The sequence below is a fragment of the Corvus kubaryi genome, unplaced genomic scaffold (assembly GCF_017639235.1).
Source record: "Corvus kubaryi isolate FWS band 111438036 unplaced genomic scaffold, C.kubaryi_AGA036_p1.0 138, whole genome shotgun sequence".
In the NCBI taxonomy this organism is placed as follows: Eukaryota; Metazoa; Chordata; class Aves; order Passeriformes; family Corvidae; genus Corvus; species Corvus kubaryi.
This window is the reverse complement of record NW_024580672.1, coordinates 16129065-16145115: the sequence shown is the minus strand read 5'-3', so window position 1 is coordinate 16145115 and position 16051 is coordinate 16129065. Positions and strand designations below refer to the sequence as shown.

At 40.8% G+C, this 16051-nt stretch overlaps 1 protein-coding gene across 2 annotated transcripts in view; it reads right to left on the bottom strand.

Moving 5' to 3' along the window:
• TRUB1 (TruB pseudouridine synthase family member 1) overlaps positions 1 to 15248 on the bottom strand; it is a 32819-nt gene extending 17571 nt beyond the window's left edge. For both annotated transcript variants that reach the window (XM_042019401.1, XM_042019402.1), the window contains exons 1-3: positions 15088 to 15248; positions 13311 to 13403; positions 9999 to 10054 (exon numbers count right to left, since the gene is read on the bottom strand). In XM_042019401.1, coding sequence (XP_041875335.1) covers positions 9999 to 10054; positions 13311 to 13403; positions 15088 to 15229 — 291 coding nt within the window. In that variant the 5' untranslated portion in view covers positions 15230 to 15248. The remainder of the gene's footprint in view (positions 1 to 9998; positions 10055 to 13310; positions 13404 to 15087) is intronic.
• Between the last annotated feature and the right edge of the window lie 803 nt (positions 15249 to 16051).

Genomic DNA, 16051 nt, shown 5'->3' with positions numbered 1-16051 from the left:
CATGCAAGTGTAGCACATTAAAAGCTGAGATGCAGCGTTCCCAGTCACGACTTGCAAGCGCTGCAGCATCGTGCATTAATTCCAACACAAAATGGTGGGCTGGTCCCAAAGCAGAGCCTCACAACTGTACAGCAGTACCCTGAGGACAAACAGACCTTTCCAAAACTATCCTGCATTAGGGGATAGCTGCATCTCTCAGCAGGTCAGAAAAAAAGGAAAAAAAGAAAACTATTATGGCAAGTGAAACAAAAGGCAGCGAAGTGATCAGAAGCCCTTGAGTATAAGCAGCTCCACCACTCACAGCAGTGAGAAGACAGCCTTAAGAAGATACTTTACAGTGACAATCCACTGCACTCCGTCAATGATAATGCACAAACTCTGTCACACAGACTGGGAGATGTGCTGGATGCAACCCCAACAAGACCAGACAGACAGTGAAATGCTTGGGTGGTTGTGCATGTGCACCATACCCATGACCAGAAAGAAACATGCCATAAAAAGCCAGCACTGGATAAAAGATAGGATTACAGGAATCTATAAGAAACAAATTACAAACCTCTAATAAATCTCACGGGTCTTGGAAAAGGAATTTTGTTTTAGTGTCACAACCACAGGGCACAGTCAACATTCTCACAAATAATACACCATATGTTTAGCATAATATTTTTAGCAAGAGAATAGCTATAATTTGGCTTTTTTAATTTCATACCCAGTTTCAGAGAAGTCCTTAGACTAACACAGAAAGAGAAAGAATATCCATAAAAAGAGAGAGAATAAAGGCTTATCAGTATACATATTTAACTGGGAAAGGAGGAAGAGGAGGAGAAGGAAGAAGGATCTCCTCCCATTTCAGGGACTGCACAGCCAGCAGAGCTTTCAGCTGCACAACCCCACCTGGGGGGGTTCTGGGAGGCTGAAGCCTGTGGGCTGACTGCCAGGCATGTCTGCCCCATTTATCAGTGCAAATGCCAGACAGACCATGCAACAGAGCTTCTCAGTTTTAACTGTTGAGACATCAAGGTTTTATTTGGAAAGAAGCCAGAGACTGGAAATCTTAAATTATAATGTGTTTTAAAAGCTTTTTCATACATGGAGAAGCAACACTTTGGAAGAGCTAGACAGAAACACAAGTAATTATGAAACAAGGTCACCAGTAGCTGTCAGGAAGATTTTAAGATGGCTCCCACTACAAGAATTTCCCAGGGAAGCAAGCTCTCTGGAAGAGGCAGTTCATAAGAGTTCATCCAAGGATGACCCATTTTCTAATCACAGCAGCAACTGAACACAGAAGTGTAAAAGGAAAAGAAATAAATAAAGGCTACAAGCCCCTGTGCAAGAGACTGAAAGCTGGGAAAGAGAAGTCATATTCAATAGAAACAGAAATTCAACTTATGTAAACTGATGTCTGCGTGTGGCTAACAAGTTTGAACAAAAACAAACATGAAACAAGTGCTCTAGAGAAGCTGATGGAAATCAGGGTGAGCACACAGCAGGCAAGCACTGATCAGAATTAGTGCTCCTGTGCCAAAACCATTTGCTTCTGCACTTACAGTTTTGTAGACTTAGGCCACTGAGATAGTGAAGAGGCCTTAAATTCTCAGTTTTGTAATGACATTCAGTTTGTGTTCAATGATTTCCAAAGCACAAACAACCAGTTCTGGATTTAATACTTACAGAACTTATTTTGCTGTTTGTATAACATTAGCAGTTACCAGTAGTTTCCAGTATGCTAATCATCCACCAAAATGGAGAAGTACATGAGGGTAGACAAATAAGCTGGAAAAAACCCCAAGGGTTGCCATAGTTTCAATTATTTTCCAAAACAAAGCACTGTCACTAAGCAGATTCCAATATATTAAAAGCACAGAGCCCTAATCTCTCAAAAGCAGGTTGCACAGAGGGCAAAATAAAGACTGCAGGATGAGGGAGGAGTTTCATGTTTTACGATAGAGCAAATTCAAAATTATCAAACACCAAACATGACCTTTTGATATACATAAACATTACAACTTCTCTACCATTCTTTTTTTTCTCCTAAAAGAAAAAGCTGACTTTGTGCTAAGCCTGCACTAAATTGCATTTACTGCTAGATGCTGTAATTGTACTGTCACTGCTGAAGAACTATCTGATCTTTACTTTGTGGACTAACAGGATTTTCTGATCTCTTATGTCAGCTTATTTTAAAGACTTCAAACATCATGGGATGACTAGATTTTCCATGTGAATTACTAGAACCACCTATAATAGGGGAACCCACAAAAGATACTTTGCCAATAGCTCAGAGAAGCTTTAAGGTGTTAGCTAAAAACTGTATCAAGTTTAAATTTGGATGTCAGAGGGAGCACAGGAAAGGGGGCAGGTGGGAGAACAATGCCAACAGTAACAGGAACACTGCATCACCTGAGATAGCACCAGGCCACATGTCACCTACAAACACAGTACAGGCTCACAACATCCAAGAGGGGATGCAGGTTAATGTGCAAAAGTGGTTGTTAGAAACCCACAGTCTTTTTATGCAAACCTTTCTGGCATTTGCTTTCTGTGGAAACCTCCTTCACTCATCAAAACGTCTCAGGTTGGGTCTTAAATGTCATCCTCAGCTTCAACACCTGTTCCATCATTCTGTCCTCTAGTACCCATATCACAGATAAAACAAAGTAAAGAAAGACGACCTCCAAAATCTATCTGGGAAACAAGAGTTTTAAGGAAATACATAATTCGCTACCAGAAATAGAAGACAGCCCTCCCAGAAGGGTAAGACTTTATAGCTACATACAAAATCACAGATAAAACTGAATACATTAAAGCCTTTAGCTGAACTCAAGAGCATTGCTAAGGCCAAGATGCAGCAAATTCTAAAAGGCAGTGCTAAGAGCATCTCCAAACTACTAGAAATGAACACTAGGGAAAACAGTGTAGAATGGCTAATCTTAATTGGTTACCATCCTTTTAATTTTCTGTTTCTTTCAGGAAGAATGAGAAAAAAGCCTTGCCATGTGCAGTCCTGCTTTTATTAATGAATCCATGCAAGAACTGCACATGTAGCACAGCCATATGCACAATTATAGAAAGGTCAAGAGGGAAGAAAGTGCTGCTGACCTCGTGAATGGAAGAACAGAAAAACCACACCAGAATGTACTCTTAAAATATTCGGCATTTGGGGAGGAAAAAGCAGCACAATAGGTGCAGTCTCTTCAAGATTTTCAACAGTTTAAAAAAGAGTGTGAATATTAATAGAGCATGAAGCTGAGCTATTAATAGATTAGGCCTCTGGGGTGAGCATAAAAGAGACTTGAGCAATACACAGCATGTTAAACCAGCTTACTAATAGTATCACTGCAGTACAGGATGTATCTATGCTATTCAACAGCTTCTTCTTCTACAACTTTGGCTCAGGGATGTTGGGCAGGGCAGAAAAGACAAGATATTAAAATCAGCCTCTTCTCCTATGATTTGTTACCAAAAAAAGCAGGTTAAAAAAAATATCATATGTCTTGCAGTAACAGGTAATTAAAGATGTTGACAGAGTGTAAGGCCATTACATCCCTCTAACATTTTAGCCCTTCCCAGTTCTTGCATCCCCCACTGTGCAGGCTTAACATTCTCTCAGTGCAACTTGTTTTGTACAGACACTACTTCAAGTTTTGCTAACACCTTCTACACATTCTCAAAACACATCAAAACCAACTTCATTCATGCATTTTCCCAGGCTTCCTTTTATGTAAGCATTTTCCTATTGACAAAATAAGGGAGACAACCATACTTTCACAAACTGACACTGACCTCCAGTTAATTTATTGAGGCATTTGGAGAACAAGAAATTCATTGTCAATAAGGTAAAATAACACAGGACAGAAACCAGTGCCAAGTTTGCATACACAACAATGGGTCTCTGAACCAATCTCCTCTGCTCTAGAGACCTCCTGGAGTTACAGTACAAAGTTCTGGTTCTGCAAAAACCTTCTCAGGTGACAGCAGTGGTTAAAAAAACCCCACCAACTACTATAGCAATTCCTAGATGTAGCTGTTACAGGCTATAGACAATAAGTAGGACAAGTTTTATTAATAGACATCTTTGCACTATGTTGTGCAAACATATGAGGAAGTATTCCTTGAATGTTTGCACAATAACATAACAAATACCACAGAACAGAAATGTCAAGACTTCTCTGTCCTATACCTATATTTCAGGAATGTAATATCCTTCCTCAAAACAGTAATTAAATGGGTGAAATTCAGCAGCCAGTACGTGTCAGGGAGAATTCACCTAGCCAGTCTACAAGGGCTGAAACACATCCATCTGCCCATGGGTTAACTCCTCTCATAAAACAGTCACTCCATCTCCAATTTGCCAGTCCTGTTCCTCATGGAAAATCCGTAAAACATCTTTCAAAATAAGCCTGGGAACCAAAATTCCTAACTCCAGTGGATTCAAGAAAACCTGAGGACTCAATAGAGATATTAGATTTCTGGCACAGTATGATGTTACCTCACACTAACCCCTCCACGTGCCACAACATATAATCTACCAGGCTTTCTCCTTCCCCTAGGAGATAACCTTATCATCTCCTTCTTCCCTCTTCTGCCTCCCTTGTAAGGAAACAGTAATTTCTTTGGGCTTGAACAGAGGCAAAGGAGTGACATTTCGTGCAGCTACAATCCATTTTCTTAAATGGGTAGGACACATACTGCGCTGTTTTTGTCACCTCTCCCGTCTCACTACAAAAAGAAATTCTGTCAGACCCTTGGTTATCCTGGACAGGATACCATAAACAAAGAGGTGTGAGAAGGTAAACCTGTGGCATAAACCACAGAGGGAAAAATGAGAAGGTTCTGCAGGTGAAAAATTTCCGAGGGAAAAGGCTAAAGAGCAAACAAACCATTTTTACTTGGATTCCTCCAAGACAAATACAGTTGGATATGCTAATACTGCAATTTGAAAGCAAAAGCAAATGAACACAAGCAAGATGGGACCTGAAGAATCATCAAGCAAGCATTAACAGTCCTCCTTGTCTTGTGCTTGGAAACTTGGCTGATCCATTGTGAACAAATCCTTGCTGCTCCACTCAGGAGATAAAACTATTTTCTTACTGTATTTTATAAAGCAGGCAATAAAGTGTAGCCTTATCTTTGGAGAGCAGTTTTGGAGTGTTACTTATACAACTGCTTGCCCACACAAAATTGTTCATATACCACACTCACAAGCATTACCTACTTTTTATTTCAGAAATGGTCTAAAAGATACCTATTCCACTAAGCTCTAAACAAAACTGAAATATGCTTATTTTAAAAATCCATGGCTTCTGTTTTAGATCTGAGAGAGGGCTTGCATATCCAAACGCCTAGGTTTCCGTACCATAACAGTTAGTCTAACAAAATTATTACCACTAACCAAAAATCCTGCCCTTCCAAGATGACGTTAAAAATATCAGAATCTGGAAAAGAAAACAGAACACATCCCTATGCACTGTATGAATAAGTGGATTTGGTTTCACCAACTCCAAAAGAAAGCACAATGAAGCAAAGAGCTCTGCTGGTGATACCCTAGAGAAATTTTTAAGACTAAAAGTAAGAGCACACACCACCAAGAGGATCCTTCAAAAGGAGAGTCAACTCAATTTTCTTGCACTTGCAACTCAAAAATGAACTGGAGCACAAACACTGAAATACACTGAAAAGAAAAAACAACAAACCAGCACAGTGAGGCTATTTAAAAAGAAAACTAGAATTTCCAAAGAAATAGCACTTACACCATCGTGGTGTGCATGTCAATGTGCAAACACACAAATGTTGGCAGAAGAATAGGGGTCTCAGAGATGCCGAGTTCTTATAAGCCTCCTGAAAACAGACAGATAGAGGAAATAAATCTATTGCAGCTTCCACTAAGAGGGTCCAGAGGGAGCCCCACTGAACTACTGGATACCAAAAAGTCCACATGGGGCTTTGGTGTCTAACGATCTGTAAACAAACAAAATCACAAGTAAAGGCTTCATTGGTTTTGCTCCTTATAGAACCCCTGAATTTGCTTTCTAATGCGTTATTAATTCATTGAATTCACTGCCAAAGGATGGAAGCAAAGGATTTAATTAAAAAAACAAAATGAATTCATGGAGAAAGCTTTATGTTTGAGAAGTTAAGGGATACAAGTAAAAGCATAATTTTTAGGACAGGAAGATAATCACAGGAGTTAAAGAAATAACCTTGTTTATGGACACTTTGTTCTGCAAGATCTGATGCCACCGCTCCAAAGAAACAATTTTGCAATATACAAACTCTAATTTCAGAGTCACACTGCAAAAAGTAACTTACATGTCTCAGAAGTTCTGCTAGGTGATTTGAACCAATTCCTGTCCAGACAAGCCCTCTCTCACACAAGCATGACTGGCAAGATTTAAAACTTACCACTGACCTAGCACTCATTTTCTATCCAGGATTTGTAAGAATACAAATTTTAACTATCATATGAAATAGAAGTTGTCACATAATATATCTTCATTCTGCCCATAATCTCTTCTTGCCCTTCTAGGCTTTGTGAACACTTGGAGTTTGGGTTTTACTCCACTCACAGGTTTGGGGTTTTTTTGGATAGCTTCATTCTGGAGAAGCCAAAACTTTTGAGATTAAATTTTCTATTTTAACCTGTCATTGCCCAAGCTTGTGCCACCAGTGTAAAGTACTCAGGTAATTTCCTTCACACTGAGCACTTGGAGATGCATTTTGTCTGTGGACCATGACAAGAAGTCACATCCTCAGATAAAACCAATACACCCCAAGCTTTCCATTGATGGAGAGGCAGTGATTTCAAAGACAGTCTGATGGATGGCCAGCTTCTGGCTTCATTCACACTAGTATGACTAAAATTCTCTTAGGTTGAACCCAGGTGCTATCTTACTGAAAAATAAGCAAATTAAGCACAGAACTAAAACCTGAACGCTTCAATTCTCTATAAAGACTGTATGTGTTGGGAGACATCCCCTCCCAATGGAAAGTATTAATGAAGAATTTCATTGCTTAGTGCTCTTCTTTTTTTTCCCTGACTAGCACATGATCATTTCCCTCATTCCTTCTATGTAACAGGACATTCTCATAGATGAGAGGTTTTAAACGAGACTACCACTTTGGAAATTGTGCTACCATTTTCTAGCCCTTTTTGCCCCCCAAAAAACACACTTCTACATTGTGTTTGAGACAGACAAGTCATACGTAAGACTGAGTTGTTCACAAACAATTTACCATAACATTGGTCCACCCCATCATGTTAATTTTACTGGTGAAGCAGAAAGTATTTTCTCATTCTACTCTCTTTACTTTGCCAATATGGTAAAAAAACAAAAATCTTTAAAAATACTGAAGTGCAAGAAGTCCAAACAAGACCAAGTGCAAGTCCCAAGAACAAAAAGAAAAAGTGATTCTCCTATGGAACATTTATTAAATGCTCAGTATCTAAATTTCAGATCCAAGAGCATTCAGCTTCTCCCTCTCACTTAGAATATTTGAAACAAAGTAAGACAACCAAACAAAATCTAAGCCAGATTGTACATATTTTTATTTCTGGATAAATATTAAACATTCAATGAGAAATCTGGAACACTAAGCAGGTATTGCCCTTGGCTGCACATTTCTGTTTGTCTTAATTCCTAAGGAGGTCAAACAAATGAAGAACTCAGTTTACACGTCAAGAGTAACATTCCTTGCAGAATGTGTGCGAGTTGCACACCAAGTGATAATGCTCAGAGCTGCCACACAGAGTCAGGAAAGTTTCACACAATGTTTGGGAAAAAGTCAGAGACAGTCCAACTCCTGGCAGAGTCACCATATGGAGCTTACTGCAGTACCATACGTTTTGGCCACTCCGCATAGCTCTGCTGCCAGCAATGATAGACTGAACTGTTTCTTTACAAGACTCATTCCTAGAAGCAAACAGAAAATCCTGGCCAGAGAGGGTCAGACAGCTCCTCTGAATCTTTATAATAATAAAAGGAACAAAAGAAAAACATCACATTTCAACAAACACTTTAGCATCCAAAATAGTGGGGGAAAAAATTAAGAGTATAAATTCCAAGCACATGGCGTGGAATGCAAAAAGATGCTCAAACCTATTTAGTCATGAATTTATGTCTTGATACATTATGAGATGCTGCTGTCAGTGTGGTCAAAAAACCCAACAGGCAGACATCTGTGAGAGATCCTTCAACTTCCTCAAGCCTCACCAATTATTGCATGCCTAATTTATTGAAGTACAAATAGGAAATAGGAAGGCAGAGACAGGAAAAGCTCCAAATAAATGCTGCAGATTCCATAGCTGGCATGGATGTCAGGTATCTCACACTCTCCTCCACAGGAGGAGAACACAGGAACAGCTGCAGTGGAAGAGCTGCTGATGTCTGTAAAGATGTGTCTCTGCCTCACTGAACCAAGTGCCCACAGCCTACACCCACGTAAGGCCAGGGGAGAGCTGATGGATCTGGCTGGGGTAGCTCATCAGGCTGCCCCCACTGCACTCTCTCCCCTCCCCTGCCCCTCAGGAGCCATCTGGGAACAAGGTGTGACTGGATAACCCTGTTCATGGCTACAGGACCTCACAGTGAAGTTGCCAAGGAATCTGAGCATATCCTCTCCTGCCAAAAAGGTTGAAAGTACTTTATCCATCACAGCTGTTTCCACTGCAAACACCAGCTTAAGAGGTAATTCCATCACTTTATGTGTTTTTAAATCAACAATTTACACATTTAGCTACGATGATTTAATTTAGCTGAAGTAAATCTATGACTTCTTTTATCTTTAAAGTTCTTTCAAAGGAGATGTCAGGTGGTAGCTGCTTACATCTCCACTGTAAATCCAGCTGCTTACTGCGCGTTTCAAAACACAGATGCCTCTGAAATGCACTCATATAAACCAAATGCAAACCCATTACAGCCAGTGCACAGACTGGCACTGCCTACCATGAGTATTGGATCAGACTCTACAGCTACGTCCTTTCATCATGGTTTTCTTTTCTATCAAATTATTTGCCTCCGAGTTGAACTGAAGATTGTCAATCAAATTCTACCTTTAAGCTACCAGTTCAGCAGCGGTAAAAGATCTAAAGTGTTCAGATTAGAAGAGAATGGGAAAAATGCATTATTGACTTTCCCTGAGTGTAAGATGAAATTTGGAAGGCTTAATTGATTTCTACATCTGCCATTCTTATCTAAACTTCTCATGTAAAAATAATGGCTAAACCCACAGGATTTGACTTGTGAGGAAGGAACCAACACTGGTAGATTACTCTTGGGAGTACTTGCACTTTTTTGTGTATGTAACACCTACAGTCTGGGGGCTGACCAAAGTAAAATTAACACAGTAAAATTAATCAAAACTAGCAATGAACAAAATTTCTATGTGTCAAGGCTCTGGTCTGGATTCTCTCATGCAGCCACGGGGCTTTTGCTACCTCTGGCTTCTCACATGTGTCTATTGCTGTATTTGTAGAGCATCCCTCTACAGCAGCAACAATGCAATCCAAAACACTCTAAATTCCAAAAAGTGCCTCTTAAGGCCTCATGGTATTTAAGGAGACAGAAAAGAAACAAAGACCATCTGTTACTCCAAACTAAATAACAATTAAGTTGTCTACACTTAAGGAAAATTACCAAAAATTAAACTGTCATTCACCACTACATCCCCAAAATACCACTTTCAGTGCCATCTTCATTAGTTTTTCTTTCTTTTTTTTTTTATATACACTAAATAGTATAGAAATCTTCCTGTAAAATTGTAATTTGGTATTTATTAACATTTTGCAGAAAACCAAGACAGTTTTTGTAATAACCATTCTGGACATTAAAGTCTTAGTAGCACATTTCTGACTAACTGCAAAAAGGAGCTGAAGTACACATTTGAACTCAATATGCAGGATGGCTGTCATATTTGCATGTTGATTCAGCTCTTCACTGGAAGAAAAAAGAAAACCAGCAAACAAAACCCCCCACTGATACAAGTCATTTAGCATTCCTTACCTTGGAACCTGTCAACATAGTTCCCAGCATTTTTGTTCCTTTTCCAATACCAACCACTGCAAAGACAGAAGAAGAAATGCCACTTCAAAACAGCCCTGCAGTTCCCTTTTTTAACACCATTCAACACTAAATATTATGCTAGTCAGAAACCCAGCCTTTCATGCTCTGTTAGCATATGAAGAGAGTCACCACTTTTGAGAAAACATCTCTGATGTTCAAACAACATGGGACCAGTGAAAGGAAAAAAAGTCTAAAGCAAAAGATAAATAACCTTCATCTATTGTTAAAATACTTTAATTCAACTCCTACATTTATTTATCTTTTAATCACCAAAGAAATGGAGAGTGCAATTAACACTGCCTCTGGTTTGATGAAGGCTATGGCTCACCAATAATGAATGAACGCTTCATTGTAAGCTAATAGTTCTTTTAAAGGTTGATAGTGACCAAGAGTAATACAGCCAAGACAGCATAATGAAATTGTTTATCAGGCTTACAGCAAGTAAAATAACCAAAAGGTCCAACTGCCCATTATTGTGCATGTACAGATTACTGTTATTTCAATTCTAACACCAGTATTCTAAAAAACAGCAATCAGTCAGCTTTTCATATAAGAAGGAGACAGAAAAGGAGCTCTGGTTTATATTTTACTTTAATGCTTTTTACAAGGTGCTCTCCTTTAAAATGCTTTCCTATTGATTTTTTCCACATACAGCAATCTGAAGAAAATTTTAGAAGGAAATCAGTTTTGTGTACAACTCATGGAATATATAATAGCCTATGTACTTTATTTTAATAAAACTAGAGGAGTTAAGGGAGCTTTCAGGAAATCAGCTTCATATTAATTAAGAGCCAGGACCAAAACCATCAAACTGAAAATGAACTTAAAAAAAAAAAAAAATTTACTTGTGTTCTAATGCTTCTCAATTTTTATGCTCTGAGACTCGTTACATTCCTCCTTGTTCTCCATTACTACTCCTCTTATTCCTGAGGGTTTTTAGTCACTTGGTGCCCTTGTGCTTTCATGTACCTTCAGTTCAACCTGTTCCTGTTATTTGCCAGATAGGAAAGAGCTGCAAGAAGGCTGAGGAGATAAGTACACAGGTAAGACTTTATAACCAAGCACTTTCCTTGCAACATGATGACATAACTGACACTTCAACAGCTGAGCTGAAATTTGCTGAAGAGTGTCAAGAGATTCTATAGAATAATTTTAAAGAGACATTGAATGCTTTTGTGAACAAGATACTAACAATTTTCTCTTAATCATCAGCTTATGGAGAATATGTGTTACTAAACAGTGACATAAACCCTACTTGGCAGACTACATTGAATGTATAAAGATTTACCTGAATTTTAATTTTTTTATACTTTTTCATGTTTTCTTCTACTGTGGAAGCATAGTTCATTACTGCCATATAAAAATAAGCCAAGTAAAATTCCCATTATGAGCAAGAAACAGCAAACTGGAACCACAGCCCTAGAATAACAACAAAAGAAGATATTCACTAAGACTCCACCTTCCCTTTCTTTCACATGTCAAAGATCACTGACCTCTGCCTCCAAGGTCCCTCCTCATCTACACTTGCTGTCAGTAAGAGAAGAAATATAAAAAGGATGTTTTCTGATAAAGAGCACAGCTCAGTTATTGGCAGTACACCTGGCACACTAAGCAGGACTCTGTATCAGTTATTTCCCAGGACCAAAGTTATAGACAAGCAGTGCATAAATCTGGGAGACAGCAGTATAGATCAAGAAGGGTTTCAGAAAATTTAACACTTCTATCATGCTCCTGTCCATGAGGAAGGAAAGCTTTCTGCTCCACCAGCCCATCCTGAAAAGCAGCACACATACTCTGAATAACTTGTTTCTGTTGTGTCCTTCCCTCCCTCATTACCTCACCTGAACACACAAGAAATCTGGGCACATTCCCTTTCCCACTCCTCTCCAGTTTTGTCCCTTCCAATCTAGCTACCATTAATTTTTCCCTGTGTGTTTTGTATGGCAGTGGAATCCTATGCCTTTTTTCAATCCATCCACAGCATATTAGGGTGATGTGCTTCTCTAATTATACCACACACATAAAGCCCAAATACTTTTTGCCATGCCATAGAAGCAGGTTTTGGACACTGCTGGGTATTGGAACAGTTGGAGAAGCAATTAAAAAAGCACGAGTAATTTTGCTTTTCCTATGGATCAATTCTATCGACTTTGCACAATGAGAAGCAGCATGCTCAGAGGGAACACCTGTGTAAAAGGAAAACATCTGCTTCAGCAATGCACACTGAATTCTCTTGTGAGTGGCCACAGAGTACAGGAAATTAGAACCAAACCAGGCAGTGCTCCCTTCTAACCCAAGGATGTCACATTTTGCCATGTTCACAAGTGACAATTACCAGCTACAGACCTCTAGCAACACTCACAGCAACCAACCTCCCCTTGAAGCTGAATTCTTCCTGAGAGAAGTCATACATCAAATCTCAGTGCATTCACTTTCAGTGTATACTCAGAGTTGCACCTGTTTATTTTCAACAGCAAAAATGTATTGCTGTTATTTCTCCAAGCCAAGGAGAGCTACAAGGTTATGATTTGAGCAAGCTGTAGCCTGCATGTTACTTATCAATAAAACTGCTGGTGACAAAGTATGACGTGGGAATAACCACACCCACAGCTGAGGTTTTAACACCAGCAATTGACACATACTGTTATTCAACAAAATAAAGGAATTCAATAAATGGATTGCTATCAAAATTAAAAGAAAAAATATCTTTGAAGACTCTTCTTTATGAAGCAAGACAGGACAGGGAGCTAAAACTTTTTCTGTGCTGAGCCTCTAGAAAAGCAGCAGCTGAATTGTTCTTATAAATCTTTCATTTGGCAAGTATTAGCAACCCTAAAGGCTCCCCCAAAATCCCAGAATAGCATTACTTTGAGACAAAATAATTCAACAAATTATGATGACTATAAATCCCCAGCTTAACTTAAAAAAACCATCAATTGCTCAGGTACTTTACAATTCATTACACAAGAGTTTGTATTTTCCCACATGTAATAACCCAGAAGTTATTACAGTATTTGGAGGAAGGGAGGGAAGGCAGGAAGGGAGAATACAGCCTTCTGTTAAGAACCATGTTACATGTATGTACAAGTATAAGCACAGGAAATTTAATCCAGACCATTCTTCCACAGTAATCTGTCATTACCCCAAAACCTGCCATGCGTATCCCAAATTGTTCCTCCACCTGACTTCATGCAGGCATGAAAATGTTTCCTAAAATCATATTTTGATGACTGTAATTATGTTTTTCATTACCCAGAACTCCTGTGGCTGCACTGTCCAAAGTTCCTCCATGTCCAATTTTCAAAACCTGATTTCTTTTGTTCCCGTTTGTTTGCACACCAGCTTCTGCAAATAGAAATTGAAAGGAAGCATTATAAAATAACCTTAGAACATCGGAAAAATGACCTGCATTTCCAGACTGCTAAAGGAAATAAAAATCAAATATTTAAACTATTAATTAGCAGTGCAGAAATTACTGTAATGCAGTAAAACCATTGATTAATTTAGATTTACTCCCAACCTCAAACAATTTGCAAGGTATTTTCACTTAGATTCTAATGAAGCCTCAAATACAAACAGATTTTTGGAAAGTACTGCTAGCAAACCTGGTCCACCTGTGAAGTTTAATTAACAAAGCATGGAAGAACCAGCAGCAGAGTTCCCAAAACATCTATTATACACAAATTTTGTGCTACATAATCTGAGCAATTCTTGATGTATTTACTGCCTTATACTGGGATGTGTTTACTTGCACATTTGCAGCCCTATGGAAACTGCAGCGAACTGAATTTGCTCAGTGCTGCTTTCAAGCTGTCAGTGTCCCAACCCACCAAACCTCCTATGCAGCTGATGACTCCAGGAATTTTGCAGAGTCCAATGCCCCTTATTTATTAGTATTAAATACGACAAATGGTCTAAGCTCCCTTACCCATATTTCTACTATCTCTCCATTCAGGGAACCAGATTCTTCCATACAAGAAGTGTGTGCCTACACTACACTCAGTGTGTAGTGAACTACAGTACACTACAGAGTAAACCATGTTAAGCACTCACTAGTCTGAAAGTATGTTCTCACTTCTGCAGCAAGTGCCCAAAAGCCCAGACTAGATGATCAAGTCCCCATATCCATTATAAAAAGAATCTAGGCCATAGTCACTCATACCTTTGCAATGATCTCACTTTTTTTTCCCTTAATATCTGACATACAGACTTCCCGGTACTCAGAAAGAGCAGTTTCTGCAGACTGTGCCCAGGACTTTCAAACTTCTTGAAACACTATGGTTTTCACTCCTTTGGTGATATTTTTTTAATGGCAATAGGCAGGGGGACTGCAGCAGAACATCCTGCCAGTGCTGGGCTGCAGAGATGTGGCTGACACCCATTCTGGCACATGGGCACACTCTGTCCCTGCCCACAGCTCTCCAAGCAGCCTGGGATCCCCTGCATTGTGCCCTGCAGGACTGGAGCTTCCTGCTGGGGCAAAGCTCATCCCCATGCAACCTCAGGACTCACATCCTGCTATACCATGGCGGTAACAGGTGCCTGCCACCAGTACCATGTGCTGAACGCGGTCTCACAGCTCACGGTGCAGCGTGACCAACACTGACTCTGGCTGGGACAGTCTTTCCTTAAAGGCCTCCAAGGACACAACTCCACCACCTCCCTGGGCAGCCCATCCCAATGTCTAATCACCCTTTCTGTGAATAAATTCCTCCTAATGTCCAACCTGAACCTCCCCAGGCGCAGCGAGACAGGATGTACCCAGGAATGGCTCCATTCTCCAAGGTGGGCCATGCCATGGCTATGAACTACTACCAAAACAAAACAAACCCACAAACAAACAGAAAACTAAACTCCGCTTATCCTTCGGTTTTCTGAGCGCTGAGAAAGAGGGTGCAGTGCTTTACCGGGAACTGCGGTTCCCGCACCCCAAAGACCGCACACACTTGACCCCATCCCACAGCCGCGCCGGGCAGGGCACGCCTGGCCCAAACTCTCCGGATGTGGCGGCCCGGCCGCCGCCGCTCACCTGCCAGCAGCCTCTCCTTGAGCAGGTTGAGCACGGCGGCCGAGGTGGGTCCCTTGGGCTTGCGGACAGCGAAGAGCCCGCTCAGCGAGAAGAGCCTGTCGGCCGCGCGGCCCAGCGCGCCGCCGCCCGCCTCCCCCGCCATGCTGCCGGCAGCGCGCCCGGCCGGGGCCGCCGGGAACTGCAGCCGCGCGGGCGGGACGCGCGGGAGGAGCCGTGAGGGAGGGCTTTAAGCTCGCCGAAAGCATCGCCGGCGAAGGCATCGACAAAAGCAGGTTTAATGTGAACGGGAAGCAAAATCCGTTGATAAGGCTCACTGTACTGGTTACTAGAGCACACTGAGGGAAAACGAACTGAAATCTCAAACCCATCAATCTAGAACAAAAACCAACGCCGAAATTATGCGGAGGCGGCTCCCCCAGACGCGCAGCGGTTTGCAGGCATTGCCGGGGAAGTTCGCTGACCAGTGTGTTGTGGTACCTTCGATGCCCAACTGGAAAGAACTGTATTTTGGCAGGACAAGAGAACAGAGTGTTAAGCTGTTCCAGGAGAGGTTTGGGTTGGAGATTAGGAACAATTTCTTCACGGAAAGGGTGATTAGACATTGGAACGGAGTCACCATCCCTGGAGGTGTCCAAGGAAAGGCTGGACGGGGCACTCCGTGCCACGGTCCGGTTGACACAGTGGTGTTCTGTCATAGGTTGGACTCGGTGATCTTTTCTAACCTAATTGATTCTGTGATATTCTGCTGACTAGTTGCTGTGTCCATTAATCTTCCTGCCTCTGTATGTGTCATATAAGAGATTGCTGGGAAGGCTTCTCTCAGATTTCTCACCACGATACATAAGTACAGTGTGTGGGTTTTCCTCTCCGGGTCTGATTCGTACAGACTCGTTTCTCTGACAACATTCCCAAGGCGTTTAAACAAGTCACGCCTGAGCAAGGCACCGAGAGCTTGGATGCTTCA